The 21,569-nt window shown below is 37.6% G+C and overlaps 1 protein-coding gene across 1 annotated transcript in view; it reads right to left on the bottom strand.

Moving 5' to 3' along the window:
• Positions 1-21,569, bottom strand: part of AFF3 (ALF transcription elongation factor 3) — a 451,465-nt gene that overhangs the window by 284,945 nt on the left and 144,951 nt on the right. The window contains exon 6 of the mRNA XM_040453633.1: positions 1,166-1,213. Within this exon, the coding sequence (XP_040309567.1) occupies positions 1,166-1,213 (48 nt within the window). The remainder of the gene's footprint in view (positions 1-1,165; positions 1,214-21,569) is intronic.

Here is a 21,569-nt window from a genome sequence, read left to right on the forward strand (position 1 = left end):
TGAAACAAAGCTCCAGGTTAGAGATAATACAGATATAAAATACAATATGTATTTTATTTAACATATATTAAATGCCAGAAATGAAGCTACCCACTTTGACAACTGTTTTCTATATTAACCTCTGCCAGAAAAACAAAAATCATTACGAACTCAACAGATCAAACTTCAATTAATTATTTTGGTTAACTTGAGAGTTAAAAGGTTTATGAAATAATGCTCTCCAGGAAGGAAAAAAGTCTGCCTCTGAAAACAATGTGATGATTAATGTAAATTTTTAAACCAAATAATTATATTATTGTCATTCATTAGCAATTCAGGAAAAAGTGTGTAGGATGTCCAAAAGTTAGAAACGTATTAAAATAAAGGTTTTTTCTTTATAGGGAATTGCCATCCCATCTGGTCTAATTTGTCTTGGTGTTTTTCCCAGTGTAATATCAGCTTTTTGAGAATGTAAATTATTAGGTCACTCCCCTGAATAAATATGAGTGAAGAAAAAATATGGGTTGAAGATGACATCCTGATTACAAGTTTGAATGCTCAAGAAAACACTAATATGGCAGGAGAGCCCAGCTTAAGTGAATCTGGGTGTGAAACTGGTTCATGGAGGGTATCTACTAGAGATGATGATGATGATGATGATGAAAAGGACAGTGTCAGACAGTAATAGGCAAAAACGGTAAGATGCAAAACAATATGGAAATAAATTTTCAGACAGTGAGCATCACCTCTTTGTCAGAGTGCTTCTGATTCTAATTAAGTTTAGGAGAAAACTAACAAGGCAACCCTTGCCTGACTGGGAAGTAAGGACTATTAAAGGATGCTTTTAAATAGTAGGCTGACAAATGGGGGCATCCAAATGTAAGCACAACCATATTTTTCATCTCAACTCTGTTCTTCTGTCTCCCAGCTGATCACTTTAATACAGTGTCACCTCAGCCTGTACAAAGGCACTGGGTTGATGTGTAACTCCTAGATTTCTAAAAGAAGAATTGCTTTTGTAAAGCGGCATTTGGACAACTTATATGATTGCCTTCAGAAAAGGTAAACCTCAAACAAGAAGCAAACAATAGGCTCCTTGGACAACACAGCCACATGCCTCCTTCTATTTGGGATCTAGTCCAATCAATTGGTAAGATTTGTAAAAAGAAAAAAAAAATCTCCTTACCCGAATTATTTCTTCAACACAGCTGTTTGTGTCTCCAGATCTACTCTCCTGAAAGCAAAGGGAGAAAAAAAAACCACAACAGAATTAGGCCTGAGAGCACAGATTTATGGTTACAAAGAAAAGATGACACATAAGCTTCTAAACTTGAGATTGGACCGGGGATGCCTGAAGTGGGGCTTACTGATGAGCTCCTTTCCTTTATGGGGCAGCACGAGTCACGGCTATGACTGCTCCCCTCCTCTCTGTGGCACAGTGGACAGGTCAGCCAGGAGCACTGCATACACCTGAGTTTTAGCTCGGGGCCCTCCAGTCATGGCCATGCTTGGCAGGGCAGGCTTCTGGGAGGATAGCAGTCGACAGACAGGTGTGAGCTCTTCACCTTGGGCTCTACCAATGTGTGGAAATGTGGCCTCCACTGCAAAAGTGGAACCAGTTCACCTACCAAATACATGCAATGGCTTTGCCGAGTCCAGTGGCTTGCTAAGGCTTAAGTAAAAGTCTGTCCTCACTTTTTACGTAAAAGTCTGGTAGTTCCACCATCCTCAAAGCCCAGATTTACTGGTTTGATGAGCAGAAAACTGAAAGACCAAAAGGAGAAATATCCTCTCAACATTCGCACAGCATGCTGGGTGTCATACTCCACAGCCACTTGTTCTGTGACCCACACTGCCCTGTGCTGTGGAGATGTTAAGGACTCTGAGGAATGGTGGCTTCAGGTCAGAGCCGACACTGGGGAGCATTTTAAGTTCCAGAAATGCTGTGTGGTTACTGCTGGTTCCATAGCTCAGAGCACAGGAAGTGGTATGGTGGGGACATGAAAGCAGCATCTGCTGGTAGAAGTGCCCACTGTGGTCTCAGGGAGCCACTTCCCCTGGCCTTTTAATTCAACAAGGCTGCCCACAGTTCAGCGTGACATTCTAGAACGAGGCTGTCTTCATAGTCTTCTCCAAACCCACTCTCCCATCCTCTTCACAGTTCTCTCTCCATCAGGGAAGCAAATGTGCCCCTTCCTGGGTTTCCTGGTTAATTCCAAGTCGCCCTGTAGATAACAGGTCAACCAGGACTTCCTCAGAGCAGCCGTAGCTAAGCCTGGAGTACTCATCCTCAGCCGCATTTACTTCTTCAGAGCACTCATCACACTCAGTAACTAGCTATTTCATGATACTTCCTCCCCACAGAACATACACTCCACAAATTCAGGGGCTCTGGGTCTTTCAGCTGTGCTTCACATTGTCCTGAGTATGTGCAGTAAATGTTGGCTAGTGGACATTGTATGAAGAAATGAATGAACCTACTTCCTGTAGTCTTAGAAATATGAGGAGTACCATAATTGGCTCCAAGATTTGGGAATATTGCAAAGGCTTGCCAAAGAGCACACCTTTGTACCCTAACCACCCCTGTGTGTGCCACCTCACCCCCTTCACCTGGTGGAAGAGCATTCTGTTTGAAATATTCTACCCTTCATACTGGGTAAGGAGGCAGAGTGAATGAAGATATGCGAAGCTTGAAAAGGTCCCACACATGATTGAGAGAATTTGTCCAGGTCCCCTAATGGAGGCCCATAAAGTTTACATGACTTGCCCCTTGCCACATAACAGCAGTGCCTGGACCAGACATAGGACTCCTGACTCTCAGTCACGTACATTTTCACTTCCAGAAACTTTCCCCAGTCCCAAAGCTGTGCTTGAAATACAATCTGTTGGCAAATCTGAGTTCATTTGTCAAAGGTATTTCATTACCAGGGTTTCTACAAGGTTTATATAAGTTTAGAAATTTCTTGTGTGTGTGTGTGTCTGTGTGTGTGTGTGCATGTGCGCGTGTGCACACATACATGCATGTGGTAAAATATGCAAAATATGAAATTTGCCATTTTAAACCATGTTTTAAAGTTTTTATTTATTTTTGAGAGAGAGAGACAGACAGAGCATGAGCAGAGGAGGGGCAGAGAGAGAGGAAGACACAGAACTCAGAGCAGGCTCCAGGCATTAAGCTGTCAGCACAGAGCCCGACGCAGTGCTTGAACTCACGAACTGTGAGATCATGACCTGAGCTGAAGTCTGAGGCTTAACTGACTGAGCCATCCAGGCACCCCCATTTTAAACTATTTTAAAGTGTATAATTTACTGGCATTCAATACAGTCACAATGCCACCACTATCTAGTTCTATAAGTTTTTCATAACCCTGAATGGAGTCCCCATGCCTCTTGAACAGGAACTCCCCATTCTTCTCTCCCCAGCCCCTGATAACTACTACTTTCTGTCTTGATGGATCCTTCTAGCCTGGATATTTCATGTAAATGGAATCATAAAATATGTAGTCTTTTATGTCTGGCTGGTTTCACTTAGAATAATGTTTTCAAGTTTTCAAGGTTCCTCATTTTTTTTTTTAATTTATTTATTTGGCTGGGGAGGGGCAGAGAGAGAAGGAGAGAGAAAATCACAAGCAGGCTCCATGCTGTCAGTGTGGAGCCTGATGTGGGGCTCAATCCCACAAACCATGAGATCATGACCTGAGCCAAAATCTAGAGTCAGATGCACAGCCGACTGAGCCACCCAGGCGCCCTGGTTCCTCTGTGTTATAGCATGTATCATACTTCATTCTTTTTTATGGCTGAATAATATTCCATTGTATGGATATACCACATTTTGTTTATCTATTTGTAAATTGATGGACATTTTGATATTTCCACTTTGGCTATTGTGATATCACTTCTATAAACATCCATGAACAAATTTTTGTTTCAATGTCTGCTTTCAGTTTTTTGGGGTATATAATTAGGAATTGAATTAGTAGGTCATATGGCAATCCTACGCTTAGCTTGTTGAGGAACTGCCAAATTGTTTTCCATACTAGCTGTACTATTTTATATTCCCACCAGCAATGTATGAAGGTTCTAATTTCTCCAGCTCCTCACAAATACTTGTTTATTTCTGGTTTTGCATTGTTTTGTTTTTGTTAGGACCCATCCTACTGGGTATAAAATGGTATCTCATTACAGGTTTGATATGCATTTTCCTAATGACTATTGGTGTTGAGCATCTTTACATGTGCATGTTGGTCATCTGCATATCTTCTTTGGAAAAATGTCCTTTGCCCACTTTTTAACTGTTTGTGTGTGTGTGTGTGTGTGTGTGTGTGTGTGTGTGTCTTCCTATTGTTTGCTGTAAGAGTTCTTTATGTATTCTGGATCCTGGACCCTTATCAGATATATGATTTGCACATCTTTTCTTGCATTCTATGGGGTGTATGTTCACTCTCTTGGTAGTTCATGGATGTACATAATTTTTAGTTTTGATGAAGTCCATTTTATCTTTCTTGCCTTTGTTCCTTTGCTTTTGGTGTCATATATAAGAAACCACTGCTGAATCCAAGGTTCTGAAAGATGTACCCCTGTTATTTTTAAGAGTTTTACAGTTAGTTTTTATATTTAAGTCTTTAATCTAATAGTTTGAGAACTTTTAGGTAAGGTTAATTTCCTTATGGGTTATTTGGTAATTTTTAGTTAAAATAGGAACATTCTCTGTGTATAAATTACTTCATGCTGGTTCATCACTAAAAGATTAATAACAAAAAGCATAAGGCACAGCCACTGTTGCTCACAGTGCAAGAACACAACATACATGTCTATTACTATAAATCAAGAAAAAATAGTCTTAAAAAGCATGACAGGTTAGGAGACCCAAATGCTTTTAATAATATTTCATTATCTTTTCCTATACGCATCCCTCCTGTTTACCCAAAAGTTCCAGTTTGGTGACACACATCTAATAACTCCCTCCCCAGTGCCTTATCCTAGGACTGCTCTGGAAACTTCACCATTCTAACACTCCAATCCAACTGGATCAAAGAGCTCTTGTTTGAACCTGCCCCAAACCTACTTCCTTTCCAGGGCAGCCTCAGGCAATCATCATAGAGTCTGTAGGGAACAGTCTCAGTCCAGCCAGGGCTCAATGGTGTTTGGAACAATCTCCTTTGGAATTCAGAAGTGGGGATAAATGATCTCAACTGGAAAACCTGTCTTCAAACTTACAACCATTTCTCTTATTCTACTTCTAAGTCCCAACTCTTTTCTACTGCATAACATATTGGCAGAGTAAATGCTAAGTTCTCATGTAACTTTCTATTTTCCACCTTAAAATGATCAATCAAGAAAAACTTGACTTCATGTTCACTTGATAGACTCACCCAGATACACAACATACTAAAAACATTCTTCAAATTAAACTTTGGGTTGATTCCTTAAACTACAATTCCCCTGAATACCACACTTTAATTTCATTTCAAGTGATTTATATAAATGACAGGTTGCTCTTATGGATATTTCTCCCTGTAATCCTATAAATTTCTACTATCCTATTCTAAAAAGGGAATTCACTGAGAGAGAAATACAGTACAGATGCCTGTTCAAATACGTCCTTCATCCCTGTAGATGGAATATGTAAGATTATTACACTGGGTCCTCCCAATGACTGCTCCAACCATGAGTTTTGATGGTCTGGACAGACATCAGGTCTTTCCCTACTAGGAAAGACCCTTATTAAAGCTGAGAAATTACCAGGACTGAAGTCAGGACAAACAACTTCAAATAACAGTGTCAGGAAGCCCTGGGCTTAAATGACAGTATGGAGAGTATTTGGCAGAAATCTTGGGCCTCCTCTGGAACATTTATTACTCCTGGAAACACCTAGGGACCTAAGAAGAGTACCACATTGAATCTGAATCTCTAGGATCCCATCTTGGTTGGAGTGGGTCTGTGAGGCAGAGTACTGTAGAAAGTTTGAATTGGGAGGAACCTTAGAGCTCATTTTAGGCCAACTCAGTGATTTTAACAGATGGAGAAACTGTGGCCCAGAGAAGTGAAAGACTTTGCCCAAAGTCATTCTGGCAGGAAGGGGCAGTCAAGATAGAGGCCACACCCATTTCTTCAACACCAGTTCAGTGCATTTTCTACTATGTCATCTGTCTCTGTATGATCAATCCTTAAAACTGGTACAATTTGAGGTCACTGTCATGCTTGAAGTACAGAAATAAAACAATCTGAAGAGTATTTGGGTAAATTCCCATGCTGCACATTATCCAACACTTAGTCACCCTGTAGCTTACTAACCTCCAACATCACTTGCATAGACCAAAGGGGGAAGAGACAGAAGAGAAAGTGGACAGAAAGCGTTAAAACCACAAACCCTTCTGTGACATTGACAGATTGGAGACAAGCTTTTGTGTCTCCTGAAATTGAAGGACAGAATCCCACCTCTTCTTTTCCAAATACACAAAAGGGGGTAAGCAGGTAGGATTGGGGTGAGTAGAGGGTGAGGGTTTGGGGGAGACTGGAGGGCCTTTCACCTTCTTGACGTCTTTCTCAAATCTGGTTTCAGCTGCAGTTGGGTACTTTGATTATATTTACATTTTCAAAACTTTTAGTGTTTATGAACCAGATTAAAACATGCATGTAATTTACATCTCTAAATTTGTGTTTATATTTTTCACAATAAAGTTATTGCTTTCCCTGGAAAGGTACCCACTGAGAAGAAGGACTGCACAATGCACATTTTAATTACTCTCTATTTTTTTTTAAGGGTTTGTAGCTGTTGTTTCATGCTGAGTTGCTGAGCTGTTGCTCCGTATTTACTGCGACTTTGATGAACCCACCCCATTTCCTATCATTACATTTTGAAATCTGTCATAACAGTCTCACCTCACTGAACCTCCAACTAAACTTCAATTAAAAGCTAGCAACCCCAGCTGATTCTCCTGCTCTACAGCCTTGTCTATCACGTTCCTTTTTCACAGAACTGCTTTCCTCAAATCCTACCACTTAAAAATACACACCACACACTCTGCCAGGGAAATGTAAGGAGCTAAGCTGTGGGAAAGTAGAGCTGGAGAAATAGCCAGGAGCATCCTATCAGTGAGAGCAGAAGTCCCTAATTACCATGCCAAGCACAGAGCCCTGGAAGAAGCAAGCAAGGCTTAAGGAGAAAAGGCTCGATCAAATCAGTGGGAAATGGCATTTCGCTGCATAGATGAAGCTGCACACGTCCTATTTTCAAAAATAGTTTAACTCTTCATCAGACATATTTAAGATGGAACTTTCATTCTAAAATAAAGCTACTTTAAAGTCACGATGCCTTTGCTTGTCTGCAAGCACTCAAAAGGCCCTCAAGCATTTAGAAATTGTTTATCACATGCACACTCTTCAATACTTCTACAGAAGTATTTTTAAATAAGCCTTACTATTCTTGATTTACAGAAAAACTAAGTTACAAAGAAATTAGGTGTGTGCCATCCATGCCACCAAAGCAGTGGCGAGGATGTAAGCTCGAATTCAGGGATCATCATAATTCTATGGGAAGCTCATCCACTGGCTGTAACCCCAGCCTCACCTGAGGCCAGTGTCACATGCGGACAGGGAGGCAGCTGGCCAGTTCTCTTTCGAATTCAACCTGTCTTACACCCAACCTAACTCCTTCCCTTTTGAGGGCTACACTCTGCTCCCACCCACACTAAAAACCCACTTCATCCCTCTTCAGTCCTTTTTTATCTCCTGAATCTGCTCTTTTGCTCTGCCACTCACATCCATCCCTTCCTCTCTGATTCTACTGTTACACCATCATTGAGACATTTATATACTGAGAGGAAATATAAGCAAAAAGAGAAATAAGAAAAGAAAGATGTACAAAGGTATATATAAAAATGCAAACAAAGTGAGGGCTGATGGTGGCAATACTAATATCAACTAAAGGATGGTTCATAGAAAATAAAATAAAATAAAATAACTGAAGAGCACAATACAGAATGAGGAAAAAAATAGCCCAGGCAGTAACAGAGCATCAAAATAAGGTATGCTAGGAAAAAGGCAGAGAAATAGAATTATTATGGTTGGAAGTGTTTAATCCACCCTTATCATTCCTAAATAGACAAAGGATGCTGTATCCTCCTCCAAAAGAAACTATATAAAGGGATAGAAAAATTTAAAAATTAACTAAAATGAATAAGGCTGAATTGTTAGGTACTGTGAACTCAGACAGGAATCCCAGTGTTTCAAGCACACATGAGACAGTTACCAAAGCGGCAATTGCTGTAGTAGTCATATATTGAGCTACGATAGGATGAAAAAAATTCCAAAAAAGTAGTTGTTTTATAGCCCAGACTCTTTAATCACAAGTTATCAAAACAATGAAGCTATAGGGGCGCCTGGGTGGCTCAGTCGGTTGGGCATCCAAATTCGGCTCGGGTCATGATCTAGCAGTCCGTGAGTTCGAGCCCCGCATCGGACTCTGTGCTGACAGCTCAGAGCCTGGAACCTGTTTCAGATTCTGTGTCTCCCTCTCTCTGACCCTCCCCCGTTCATGCTCTGTCTCTCTCTGTCTCAAAAATAAATAAATGTTAAAAAAAAATTAAAAGAAAAACAATGAAGCTATAAATTAAACACTGTATAGGCATAAAAACCTTCTAGAATTCTTAGAATAAAACAAATATCACACACTTATAAATAAGTCTTTATAGTTACAGAAAAATAATATTAAAATACTGCCAAACAAAATTATGGGATACCCCAAAATATTCTTAGAGAAAAATTCACACACTAACAAAATTACACTATGTTTTGAGAGAAAATTTAGGTGCTAGGCAATCAATTAAAAATTTAAAATCAAGAGAGATATAAAAGGGAGAAAATAACACATAGGGAAAACCAATGAAATATTTATAACATGAAAAATCAGTAGAGTTTACAAAGCCAGAATATAATTTATTGAAACAAAAATAAAACATACCACCCAAACAATAATAGAAAGTCACTTAAAAATCTGTTCAATAAAAAGAAAGCCCAGGGGGCGCCTGGGTGGCTCAGTCGGTTGAGCTTCCAACTTCGGCTCAGGTCATGATCTCGTTGTCTGTGAGTTCAAGCCCCGGGTCAGGCTCTGTGCTGACAGCTCAGAGCCTGGAGCCTGCCTCAGATTCTTTGTCTCCCTCTCTCTCTGCCCCTCCCTTGCTTAAAACATTTAAAAAATGAATAAATAAAAAGAAAGCCCAAATAAACATAATTTGATATAAGAAGAAGATAAAATATATGGAAGGGATTATAAGAAGATATTGATATTGATATTAAAAAAGAATACAATACTAAAACTGAAAATTTTTGATGAAATTAGCAACTTTCCGGGGAAAAAAGGATTTAAATAAAGAAAAGAGACTGGACTTATAACCCTGAGAATGCAGATTAAATTTAAAATTATCTTCAAATATGGCTTCAAATCAGATAGTTTTAAAGTGAAGTATTTTCAACTTCCAAGGGAAACTAATTCCATATATTTTCTTTTCCAGAGTAGACAGTAATGTAAAGTTATGAGTGATTTTATTAAATTAGTATAAAAACCTAATATAAGAGAATAATCAATATCTCTTATGAAGATAAATATAAAATTCTCAACAGATTATTAGTAAATATAATTCAATAAAATGTCACAATAATTAGTGGGATTCTGGGGAATGCAAAATGGTTTAATATTGAATATTAGGGCCCTTTTAAAGTACTGTATCAGTAAGGAAAATATGTAAAACTGGGATTATCTCCACCTATAGATGTTTGATCATATACTTAGAAAAATCCAAAAGAGTTTACTGGGAATCTTATTAAAAAGGGAAGTTAAAAAGTATTGGGTACAGGGGCCCCTGGGTGGCTCAGTCAATTAAACAGCCAACTCCTGATTTCGGTTCAGGACATGATTGCATGGCTGGTGAGATCCAGCCCCAAGTTGAGCTCTTCGCTGACAGCATGGAGTCTGCTTGGGATTCTCTCTCTCTCTTTCTCTCTGCCCCTCCCCAGTGTGCTCGCTTGCTCTCTTGCTCTCTCTCTCTCTCTCTCTCTCTCTCAAAATAAATAAATAAATAAATAAATAAATAAATAAATAAATAAACTTTAAAAAAAGTGCTGGATATAAACTAAGGAGCTCAATAGCTCTTCTGTGTAGCAGTATGAAAAAAATCCCATCCACAATATCAAGAAAAATAAATGAGGAAGAACCTTCAAAGAAATGTTTAAAACCCATAAGAAAAATCTTCAGAATTCTAAAATTTACAAAAAAGACCTGAAAGGGACCAAGCTAGACCTCTCAAATCTAATACCCAATACAAAGCCAAATAAATATATCAAGAGAAACAAACCACAAACTGCATTAAACTTAAGAAAATTGAGATGAAAGTCACATAACATAAAATCAACTGCATTACAGTATACAATTTGGTGGCATTTAGTATATACATCTAGTACACAATATTGTGAATCACAATCACCTCTAATTCCAAAACATTTCTATCAGTACAAAGTAAAATGCTGTACCCAACTAAGCAGTTTCTCCCCATTCCCCTTCACATTAGCTATTTATTTATTTATTTATTTATTTAAGGTTTATTTATTTATTTTGAGAGAGAGAGGGAGGGGCGGGACAGAGAGAGAGGGAAAGAGAGAATCCTGCGCAGGGTCCGCACTATCAGTGCAGAGCCCTACCCAGGACTGGATCTCACGAACTGTGAGATCATGACCTGAGCCAAAATCAAGAGTAGGATGTTTAACTGACTGAGCCACCCAGATGCCCCCACATTAGCTTTTTAAATATGATTATATTGTACTAACAAATACTTTACTTAACTGAAAAGAACAGAATGAGGAAACTGTTGATAAATAAGTAGATTTTACAGTGGATATGGTATCTCTCATTTATGTGTTTATGACCAGTTCCCAGCAGAGTACTTTGTACAATGTGTAGTAGGTGCTTGATGATGTTTGTTGAATGAAGTAATAAATAAAAGGCCAATACATTTTTTAAAAGAGACTCTTAAAAATTAAAGTGTCATACTTTATAAGTAATAGGGCTGGTCATCTACATTACAAAGGGATGTCTTTGCTTTACCTGTCTCACCCGTCCCAAATAAATTGCCAGAGTTATCTTAAAGACAAATTCTTAGAACATCAACATGTATTTACTTCATTAAAATTAAGCTTATACACATTACTGCAAAAACCATTAGCAAGTTATGTGACTTCCCTAATCTCCATACTGGTATCTGTATTAGGCTCCTATCAACAGGCAGTATGATTAAAGAGTTAATAATTGATTTTCTATCAAATTCTTAGACATAGGACAAGGTCTTTCAATTATGATATTATTTTTATAATGAAAATTAGTAACCTCAATCAAAGCTTGTAGTTAAACGTGCATTTCGTCTTCAGAAAGTTAAATGGTCTGTCAGTGCACTGACCTTGTCAAATATCTATTGATGGCATAAAGAGATCAGAACCAGAGACGGTAGTTTTACATCTTGATCACTGATTGATATTGAGTGCTTTTCCACAGGGTCATGTCTCAATAAAGTGCCTGAATAGTGTATAGCAAAGCTGTCTTCCACTGTCCTGTCAAAGCTGGGTAAAGAAACCACATAACAGTAGTAGTGAACACGTGCTTTTCACTTATAATCTGACATTGACAAGAACACTTCAAGACCTCTGTGTTCTTTCATCTAAAATTGTGCAGTCATTACTCTGAGCGAGAGGAAGACCACACAGGCACAGGCAAGTGACAGTGCTGACGTTATTAACCCTCACACAATAGGCAGACTTCAGTGAGATTTCGGAAATGTGCCATTTCCTTTTCAACATTTTTCTGAGTCTTGTCCTGTACCCTATCTATATAATCTAATAACAAACCATGTGTTTTCTGTAGGTAGAAGAAGGTTTGCTGATAGGGCATCCCTATAACATATCTGTTCTCCTTTTTAAAAAAAAATATTTATTTTTGAGAGAGAGAGAGAGCATAAATGAGAGAGGGACAGACAGAGAGAGGTAGACACAGAATCTGAAGCACGCTCCCAGCTCCTAGCTGTCAGAGCAGAGCCCGAGGTGGGGCTTGAACCCATGAACCGTGAGATCATGACCTGAGTCAAAATTGATGCTTAACCAACTGAGCCACCCAGGCGCCTCTCTTTTGTTTTCTTAAATGATGGAGGAAAACATACAGGAGAAGACACATTTGACTGTCATTTATGGTTGGAACATGGTTTTCTTTTCCAATCATGGAATTCTGAACAAAAGCTTATAAGATGGAGAGTAATATGATATGGCTGAAGAAATTAGCCAATGAAAGATACTTATGGACTACTGTAAGTGGCAGAAGTGGCCTTATGTATTTAACAATATTCTGTTTGGCACATTCTATTAAGTTTACTTATGTACTTGGATAAAAGAAATAAAGGACAGATTCACAAGTAACTCTTAATATGTCACGTTTCTTCATGAATCTTTCTCCATGATCATCTCACCTTTACCCAAGGTCTCAGGTCTGGCTGACCCCCAGAATAAAGTTCATTACTTCTGTGCTTGACATCAACTGCCTCTGTGTATGCTGTCTGAGGAGATATGCTGTAAATAAAAGCTGAATGAAGAAATCCATCTGAAAATGAGGCTGACCTGAGAGGTGGGAGCAGGCAGCATTGAAAAGCATGAGTGAGAAACTGGTACATATTTCTATTGGCTGGTGAGGAATTTTTAGTACTCAAAGTTTTATATTTTTCAGAAAAAATCTACCTACAATGCCATACTTAAAGATTTTCTTTTGGGCGCCTGGGTGGCGCAGTCGGTTAAGCGTCCGACTTCAGCCAGGTCACGATCTCGCGGTCCGTGAGTTCGAGCCCCGCGTCGGGCTCTGGGCTGATCGCTCGGAGCCTGGAGCTTGTTTCCGATTCTTTGTCTCCCTCTCTCTCTGCCCCTCCCCCGTTCATGCTCTGTCTCTCTCTGTCCCAAAAATAAATAAAAAACGTTGAAAAAAATTAAAAAAAAAAAAGATTTTCTTTTTTCACTTGCGTGAATTTACAGCATTTTTATTCTGTGTTCTGCTAATGTGGCTTTAACTGTTAGTCTTGGAAAATATTTGCAGGCTATTGGAAGCAGATCTGTCATAACGGCAATGGGTTTTATCTTTTCCCTTCCACTCCTAGAAAATACTCAGTTCCTTCAAAACCTGTATTTGTGCCCCAAGGTAAGACAGAGTGAGTTTATTCGCCTGTGGAACTTGGCGTACCTGGGGCTGAACCTGGGTATTAATCCACACATCTGCCTTTCTGCTATCAGGGCAGGGCTCAGAAGGCCCCTGGAAATGCCCATTGACTCCTGAATTTCCAAATAAAACATCACCAGATAAAGCATTCTCTCCAGGTCCTTGCTGAGCAATTCAGGAAGAGAAGAGACACGTCAGTTCCTGTGACCCTACCAAAAAGATGGCAAACTGTTTTCTATCCCTATTCCAAAGCTTCTGTGTAAAGCCCAGTGAGAAGGCAATCTCTCTGTATCTTCACACTCTCACTGGTAGCACAGCCTCTTGGAGTTGTAATCCAGAGGGAGAAAAACAAAAGTTTTCAAAAACAAAAATTTCAATAAGAAATAAATACCACATTTTAAATATGCTGAGATCATTATGACACGATTCTGTTTGGAGAGAATGCAGATGTTCCCTCTTCAATGTTAGCTAACACCATGTGTGAGATCCTTCAGATACTGGGAAACATTGAGAACAAGACTATGTTGCTTAGGTCACTTTTTGATTTAAAAACCTTTGGTTTCTTTGGCTTTTCTCAGTAGATTGTTAGAATCTGAAATTGATCTGTAAGGCAAATTTCTGTACCAATAATCTCTCTTTTGAACAGAGAAAAATTTAACAGTATGTATGTGTGTGTGTGTGTGTGTGTATAAAATATCTACATATTTATAAAAAATATATAAATATAAAATATACAATATAAATAATATAATGTAATATTATATTATATAATTATATATTATATATATTACATAATATGAATAAATAATATAATAAAATAATAAAATTATAATATATTATATAATATACAATATAATTTATATTTATAATTTATATTATATATTTTATATAATGATTATATAAAATACAAATATAAAATATATAACATAAAGGCTTGAAATCTAATTAAAACACACTCAAGATTATGTTGGAACAACTTAGCAATTTAGCAAAAAATGATCATTTTGTCACAAATACCAACAAGAGCAGTCAGATTAAGTCAGCAAGTATAAATGAAAATTTGTCAAGGTTACTTTCTATCTAACACTATGGCTGAAAGGCCTACAGGAAAAGCAAAAGGAAACAAATCATTCAGTTAAACCCTCCTTTCTAACATCATGCCAATACATAAAGTGCCATGTTTGATTATGGACTTGATCTCTAACACTGGGAAGGTGGATGATATTTAGAAACCACTTTCCTTTAGGCTACAAAAAAAGAACACCCCAAAACTTAACAATCATAAAGGAATAAAAGATACAGACTATTTAATGAAACATGCAACCAGAGAGGGACTTGAAAAACCTATAAGGCAGTGTAAAGAGTAAGAACAGGTGGCGACAGATGGTGACCACACTTATTGTGGTGAGCACTCAGGAATGTATAGAACTGTTGAATCAGTATGCTGCACACACCTGAAACTAATATAACATTGTTCATCAATTATCCTTGAGTAATTAAAAAAAAGGGGCGGTGACTGCTTAGGTAGATGGGGTTGTGTGAAATAGCACAACATCAACAGATGCCAGAAAAAAACATAATTCAACATCTATCTTTTTTCTGCTTCCACATCAAGAATGATCTTCAAAGTGATAAAGAGTAGAACAAACTAAGACAGAGTTTAAGTGCCAGTTAGGTGAGAATACTACGAGAATGCTTTAAACCACTTTACACTTGTTCCGCAGAAGTTACCTAACTTCTCTAGACTTCATGGATTTCATTCGTAAAACAGGGATGATAACAGCACATACTAAATATGAGCCAATACATTTATACAGGGCATTGAGCAGGGTTCTTTCCACATGAGAGCTGAACACTAAATAATTATGAATAATTATTTTATTTTAGAATTATAAAGAGAGCATTTCCATACTTAGAAAACTATGATTACCAGAAGCCAACGTGAGTTCACGAAGACCAGATGATGTTATTTCTACAATTTTTCTTGGTCTTAAATATAATGTATCTGGATTCTGCAAGGCATCTGTCAAGGTCTTACAAGAGCTCCCAGTAGGTGAGATGGAAACATAAGAATTGGTTGCCAGTATAGTTAGATGGACTGGTAGATAACTGAATAGCCATACCTAAGGAATAAATACTGTTGAGTAAATATTTTTATGTGTCTAGCATGTTCTAGATGCTAGGAATTCATAACTGTATATGGCAGAAAAAAATTCCTGCACTCATGGAGTTTAGATTCTAATGAAAGGAGACAGTAAAATAATAAATCAATAAATTATATAGTATGCTAGAAAATGCAATGTTATGGGGGAAACCTAGAACAAGGTAAGGGGAATGGGGATGTGGGATGGGGCATTATATTTATAATCTGCTCATCTGGTGCACATGCTGTTATAGCTACCAACTGGGCTAGGTTAACCCCTTCCCCTACCTCCTTTCCTACCTATAAACCTGTAGTATTTTTTCCTTCCACTATGAGAATCTCATTACTTCTAGTATTATGTTTAAATGTTTCCTTTCATTGCTGAGTTGAAAGCTCCATGAGTCTAGAAAAAGACATCAAGACTGATGAGGGGTCTGAGCCTTTGTGGAATAGTTAAATAAAAGAATCTGTCACGAAAAGAGAAGAGTTAAATGGGTCACACTAGACTCATATATTTAAAGGGCATTGTTATGAAAAAGAGTTTAAACATATGTTAGGTCATTCCAGACATGGGAGTATGGAACAATGGGAGTAAAGTGCAGGGTTCATTTTAGCTTCCTGAAAGTTCTTTTTCACAATTAGGACCATCCAAAGAGAATCGGTATGTTTTGTTGAGTGACTACATGTTCAACCAGAAGTTAAATGATTCTCCGAACAGAAGTTAGTGGTTAACTCACACCTCTAAGTGTGAGATTCTCTCTAACTTTAAGACTATCCTTATGGTCATTTCTAACCAATTTTATGGTCATTTCTAACCATGTTGAATGGTAAATTTCTATACCTTCTGGTTTAGCATAGCACTGTAAGTCTGTATGAAGGATTAATGAAGAAATCCTTTTAAGAGAATAAAAATAATATTCCATAAATACAATCTGTAAGCATAGAATCAGAGTTATTACAGTATCTAATAAATTAAATGGATTAATTGGGTAGAGATTTGAGAAATTTTAATTAACAATTAATCAATAAAAGAATTCAACATGAAAATCTATTACAACCCTGTTTACATTATTTAACTTCAAGCACTTCAGTTCTGTGTGCTTATAATTAGCAAGCTATAAAAGATGCCATCCATTGGAACATAATGAGAAGAACTGTTTATAATGATAATTAGTATTCATTTTCACAGACAGGAAGGTTACATCGCTACAGGGTACAGCAAACAAAGGGTTAAACTCATTTTTGAGGAAAATACTATCCTTAGGCAGTATTTATTATACAGTTAACCCTATAATGCAGAGCCTTGTCTTAGGATATACATCATAAATAAAGCTTCATGTTAAAACAGGTAAGATTTTTCCAAGGTCTGGTGGTGAGTATAGGGAGCCCATGAAATATCATACCTCCACTGGACTTAACTAATCCTACCGTATTGGTAAGGACTACATTCCAGCTGCTGACTTTTATGTTCTCTCCCTGTCTCCTCAAATCTTACCTATATTAATGTTTTATGAAAAACATTTGGTGTATTGTGAAGACCAGAAAAAAATAATAAATTTTTTTTTTTTTTCATTTCTGCATTTGGGCTGGAGTTTGTGCTCTATAGCACTTTATCTCCTACTCTGAGCACTGTTGGAGGCTTCTCATGGGCTTGCCTGTGGCAAAATCTAGCTTCAGAAGTGGGAAATATCAACCCACAGTACAAAAACCCTCACCTTTAAAATCCTTTTGTAATTCTGGCTTTAGAAAAATCAAAGTTTTCATTCAGCAGAGATGAAGCTCCTGTCCCTTTTCACAGAAACTCTAATATCTATAAAGACTTACTTGATGAAGCCTAAAATGCTTTCTAGACACATGGTTGTACCAATAAAAGTGTTTCTTCACCTCTCACTGTACCTCTGAGCTGAAAGACAGAATTTGTTACTCTACTGACTAATAACCTGCCAACACTTCGCAACAATTAGAGCAAATGATCCTTTTCTAGATATAGCATAGTGTAACCTTCCATATTAAAATTTTCCTCTATTTGTTCTATGTGCAAAGCTAACACAGAACAAATCTCAGTCTAGTCCCTAGCCTGAAGTCACAGAGATATTTAATGCAGGTCATGGGCTGGGAACAGCAATAACCGAGGGCAAGCCCAGATAAATGTGAACCAGGAAGCCAGCAGTCAGACATAATATGGCCTGCTGCATTAACCACCTCTGAGCTGAGGAGACACCCTAGCAGTCCTCAATCAAAAAGAGAAAATCAAAGAATCTTAATAGAGATATTGGTGTGCTTATTTTTCATCATCACATGCCTTTAAAACGAAAGGTCTACAGTCAGCTCTGATCAATACAACTTCTCCTGCTTCCTGTGTCTTTTCAATCTTTTAAGCAAGAAAATGCCTTTATGTTGGCACTAATCCCATTGTGCCCCCAAAGAAAAAAAAGTCTCCTATGGGACTATCTATTTATATGCACATATTTATTTTTTATTAAAAAACAACAACTGTATAAAACAAGGAAGTAAAGACTATCAAGAGAATACTCCTGGAAATGCCCTCTAAAAAATATAGCTAAGTAAAATAAAAGTACAAAGATGAGAGAAAGCAATTATATGTCAGGGAACTCATATTCTGCTTGTGAAAGAATTTCAGCATCTAGAAAATTACTTATTAACTACTTCATTAGCTCATTCATTCATTCACGGATGATTACTGGGCATCAATGCTGTGCCAGTGCTGGGGATAAGGTGGTAAACAAAATAGAGAGGGACCCAGCTCTGGTGGAGCTCACATTTTATGGTAGAGCTGGATGACAAATAAATAAACAGGATGACTTTGGACAGTGACAAGCAATTGCTAGAACAGTAAACAGGGAGATGTGAAAGGGCTGGTATAACCTTCAAGATTCCTTTTAGCACTAACATTACCTCATTTTTACTCATCTCACAAAGGTAATAATGAGGACTTCTGGTCATTTGGAAGAAAGGGGCTGTTTAAGATGAGAGAGAATCCTAGTAACAGTAGGTATAAAACCCCAAAATATAACAACATAAAATTGAAAAGAAGAAGCAATATGCAATCCCAATGTCTCCTACATCCCCAAGACTCTGGGAAGAACCTATTTACAGTTGCACTGCAGCCATTCTGAAAAGGTAGAGAAAGAATCACAGGTTTTTGATAAGAAATTGTGCAAATAACATGGCAGTATTGCAAAATGCAAATGTAAATGCTGCCGAGCCATCTGTTCAATATTACGGCAACATTGGGAAAAGGCTCTGAAAGAAATGATGTTTGAAATCATTAAAAAAATAACATGTCAAGTTTAAAATACTCGAGAATCTTAAAACCAGCATCAACACATTCAGCAACCATATGGCCCTACAGCAGGTTAAAAAAAAAAAATCACCCTGCTTGCATTTTCTACTTCAACCCAATGGTTTCCAAAACATGTTTCTTTTTCCTACTTGAGTACTTTTTTTTTTCTGTTAAATTTCTTGGTGTTTACAGCTTCTTGAATTATACCTCAAACCATAATATTCATTTCACCCTTCCTGAAGCAGGAGATGATGCAGTGAGGAAGATCAAAAGTTAACTGTTCCAGAAAAAGGGACATGGAGGTGACTATATATAACTTGTTGAACACATCTTGCTTTAGGTTTATTGATTTATCCCGCCTGATCTCACTCACAGTCTCAGTACTGATAGCTAATTTCATTGAGTATCACAGTTTTCCAGGCATGGTGCTAAGTGCTTTACTCATCAGATCATTCAATTATCACAATTTTACAAAGCGGATTCTACTATTATCCCCATTTTGTAGAAGAGGAACTTCTTCCAAGTCATACAATAGCATGTGGTAGGGCCATAGTCCAAAACCAACTTCATGGACCAGGCCTTTGGCCTCAATTGCTATTACAGGCAACCCTTTGTTGTTCTGATATTTGTGTGGGAACACCTGAATTGACCTTTCAAGGTTAAGAAATGAACAATATTTGTATAGGGTAGAAGTAGCTCCCTTGTGTCATCACGAAGAGATTCTTGGAGAAGTGCCTTAAACTCCAAAGAACAGAGTAGTTGCATAAAGGCAAACTCTCCCAGAAGCACAAGACACAGTGACAGTCACAGAGTTCGGAAAACTATGAACAAATGGAGGACAGTCAGTTGGTTATTACCACAAGCGTGGTTATTGAGAAAGCAGTTATAAGAAGATTAAGAGCAGCAAAACTTAGCCTGCCCCACAATAGGCCAGAGATCTAAAATTTCAGGCTAACTTTTAAAATGACATTTACAAAGCCATCATTTACATTGTCAACAACAGATGATATGCCCACTGCATAACCCAAAGCACCCACCACCGGAAAAATGAGTTTATTCAATCACAGAAGCAGAGTTTATGTTACAGTACACTTTCCAATATTTGTCCAAGGACAGACCAATTGCACCTAACACAGTGACTGACTACCATTACAGATCTGTGACTGGAAGTCAAGGAAAGAACTTGTGATAAATATTTCAATCCATGAGATAGAAAAGCAACCTGAAGCCCATTGGTTGTATTATAGCTCACAACTTGTCTCATAAACTAATTCCAAAGTTTGGTAAAATTTACAAAATGTACAAACACATAGAGAATTACAAATTTATAATGGCAATCCCTGGGGTTTCAAATGAATTCAAAACTAACTTCATTCAACTTAACAGCTTTATACAGTGTCTTATGGATATAGTGAGACCCCAGTACATGATTATTGGATGAATAGTATTAACTCATATATAAAAATCAGTATTACCTCAAATGGTCAGGGTCTGGTGGATATATTTTAAATGCTAAAGTTGTTTTTGTATCTGACACATAAAAGTCTTTTTAAAGTAACAAAGCATATTTAAACAATTTGACGAATAGTTTAGAGAGAACCCAAAGGAAGTCAGGCAGTAGGAACATTTGCCAAACACTTAAGTTCTCTAAATGTAGTTAAATAAATTATAAATATAACCCTAAAAAATGTAAAACCTGTAGTAGGAGTAGATTGGCATATATTGAGTGATTTCCAATAATCTGCAAATCTATACTGCTATTTGGTTATGTCTACAAATCAGCCAGCAAAGGAGTTCCAGATGCATGTGGTCACAGGAATTAGTGTCAGTGGAGAAAGTTATGTGGTTTTTTGGTTAATGTTTATGTATTTATTTTGAGAGAGCATGCACGTACCTGCAAGTGGGGAAGGGGCAGAGAGAGAGGGAGAGAGAGAATCCCAGGCAGGCTCCATGCTCAGCGTGGAGCCCACTGCAGGACTTGATCCCATGACTGTGAGATCACAACCTGAGCCAAAACTGAGTCAGATGCTTAACGGACTGAGCCATCCAGGTGCCCTGAAAGTTATGTGGTCTTATAAAACTTTTTCCCAAAATTTTTACTTCATATTCAGCTGTCTATTACTTTTGGCTAATGATTTTATCACTTGACTGGTTAGTAATCTTGACTGTCTTTAGCAACTCTTTAAATCCCATGCAGCCACAGTAACAAATAGATTAAAAATAATAAATAAAAACAACTTAGGCAAGACAAGTCAGCATGACAAATAGCTGTGGAGTTACAAACTTACTACAGAAAATCCACACAACCAAATTCACATAAACACATAAACGTTAGGTACAGCTCACAACCTCCTATCACTTTTGCCTTCTGTTCCCTAATTCAGGACACCTGGTAAAGCTTTGGCCTACAGTGGCATTTTATTTTTGCAAAAATTGAAGATCTATAACCAGAATATAGTTGCCTGTAGATAGAGTTTGGCCCCTTTCTTCTCCACTCATCAGGAAAGGAAGTCCTTACAATAAAAACAATAAGGTTTGGGGTTCCAGAATTGGAAATATATTTATTTTTCTTGCCTAATTACTCTGGCTAGGACTTTCAGTACAGTGTTGAATAGAAGTGGCAAGGGTAGATATCCTTGTCCTGTTCCTAATCTTAGAGGTAAAGCTTTCAGCTTTTTTTCACTATTGAGTATAGTGTTAGCCATGGGGTTGTCATATATGGCCCTCATTATGTTGAGATACATTTCTTCTATACCTAATTTGTTGAGAGTTTTTATCATGAAAAAATGTTGAATTTTGTCAAATGCTTTTTCTGCATCTATTGGGGTGATCATATGATCTTTACTCTTCACTGTATTAATGTAGCATATCACATTTATTGATATATGTATGTTGAACTATCCCTG

This window comes from Herpailurus yagouaroundi, unplaced genomic scaffold, assembly GCF_014898765.1.
Source record: "Herpailurus yagouaroundi ecotype Mexico unplaced genomic scaffold, PumYag 210, whole genome shotgun sequence".
Lineage (NCBI taxonomy): Eukaryota > Metazoa > Chordata > Mammalia > Carnivora > Felidae > Herpailurus > Herpailurus yagouaroundi.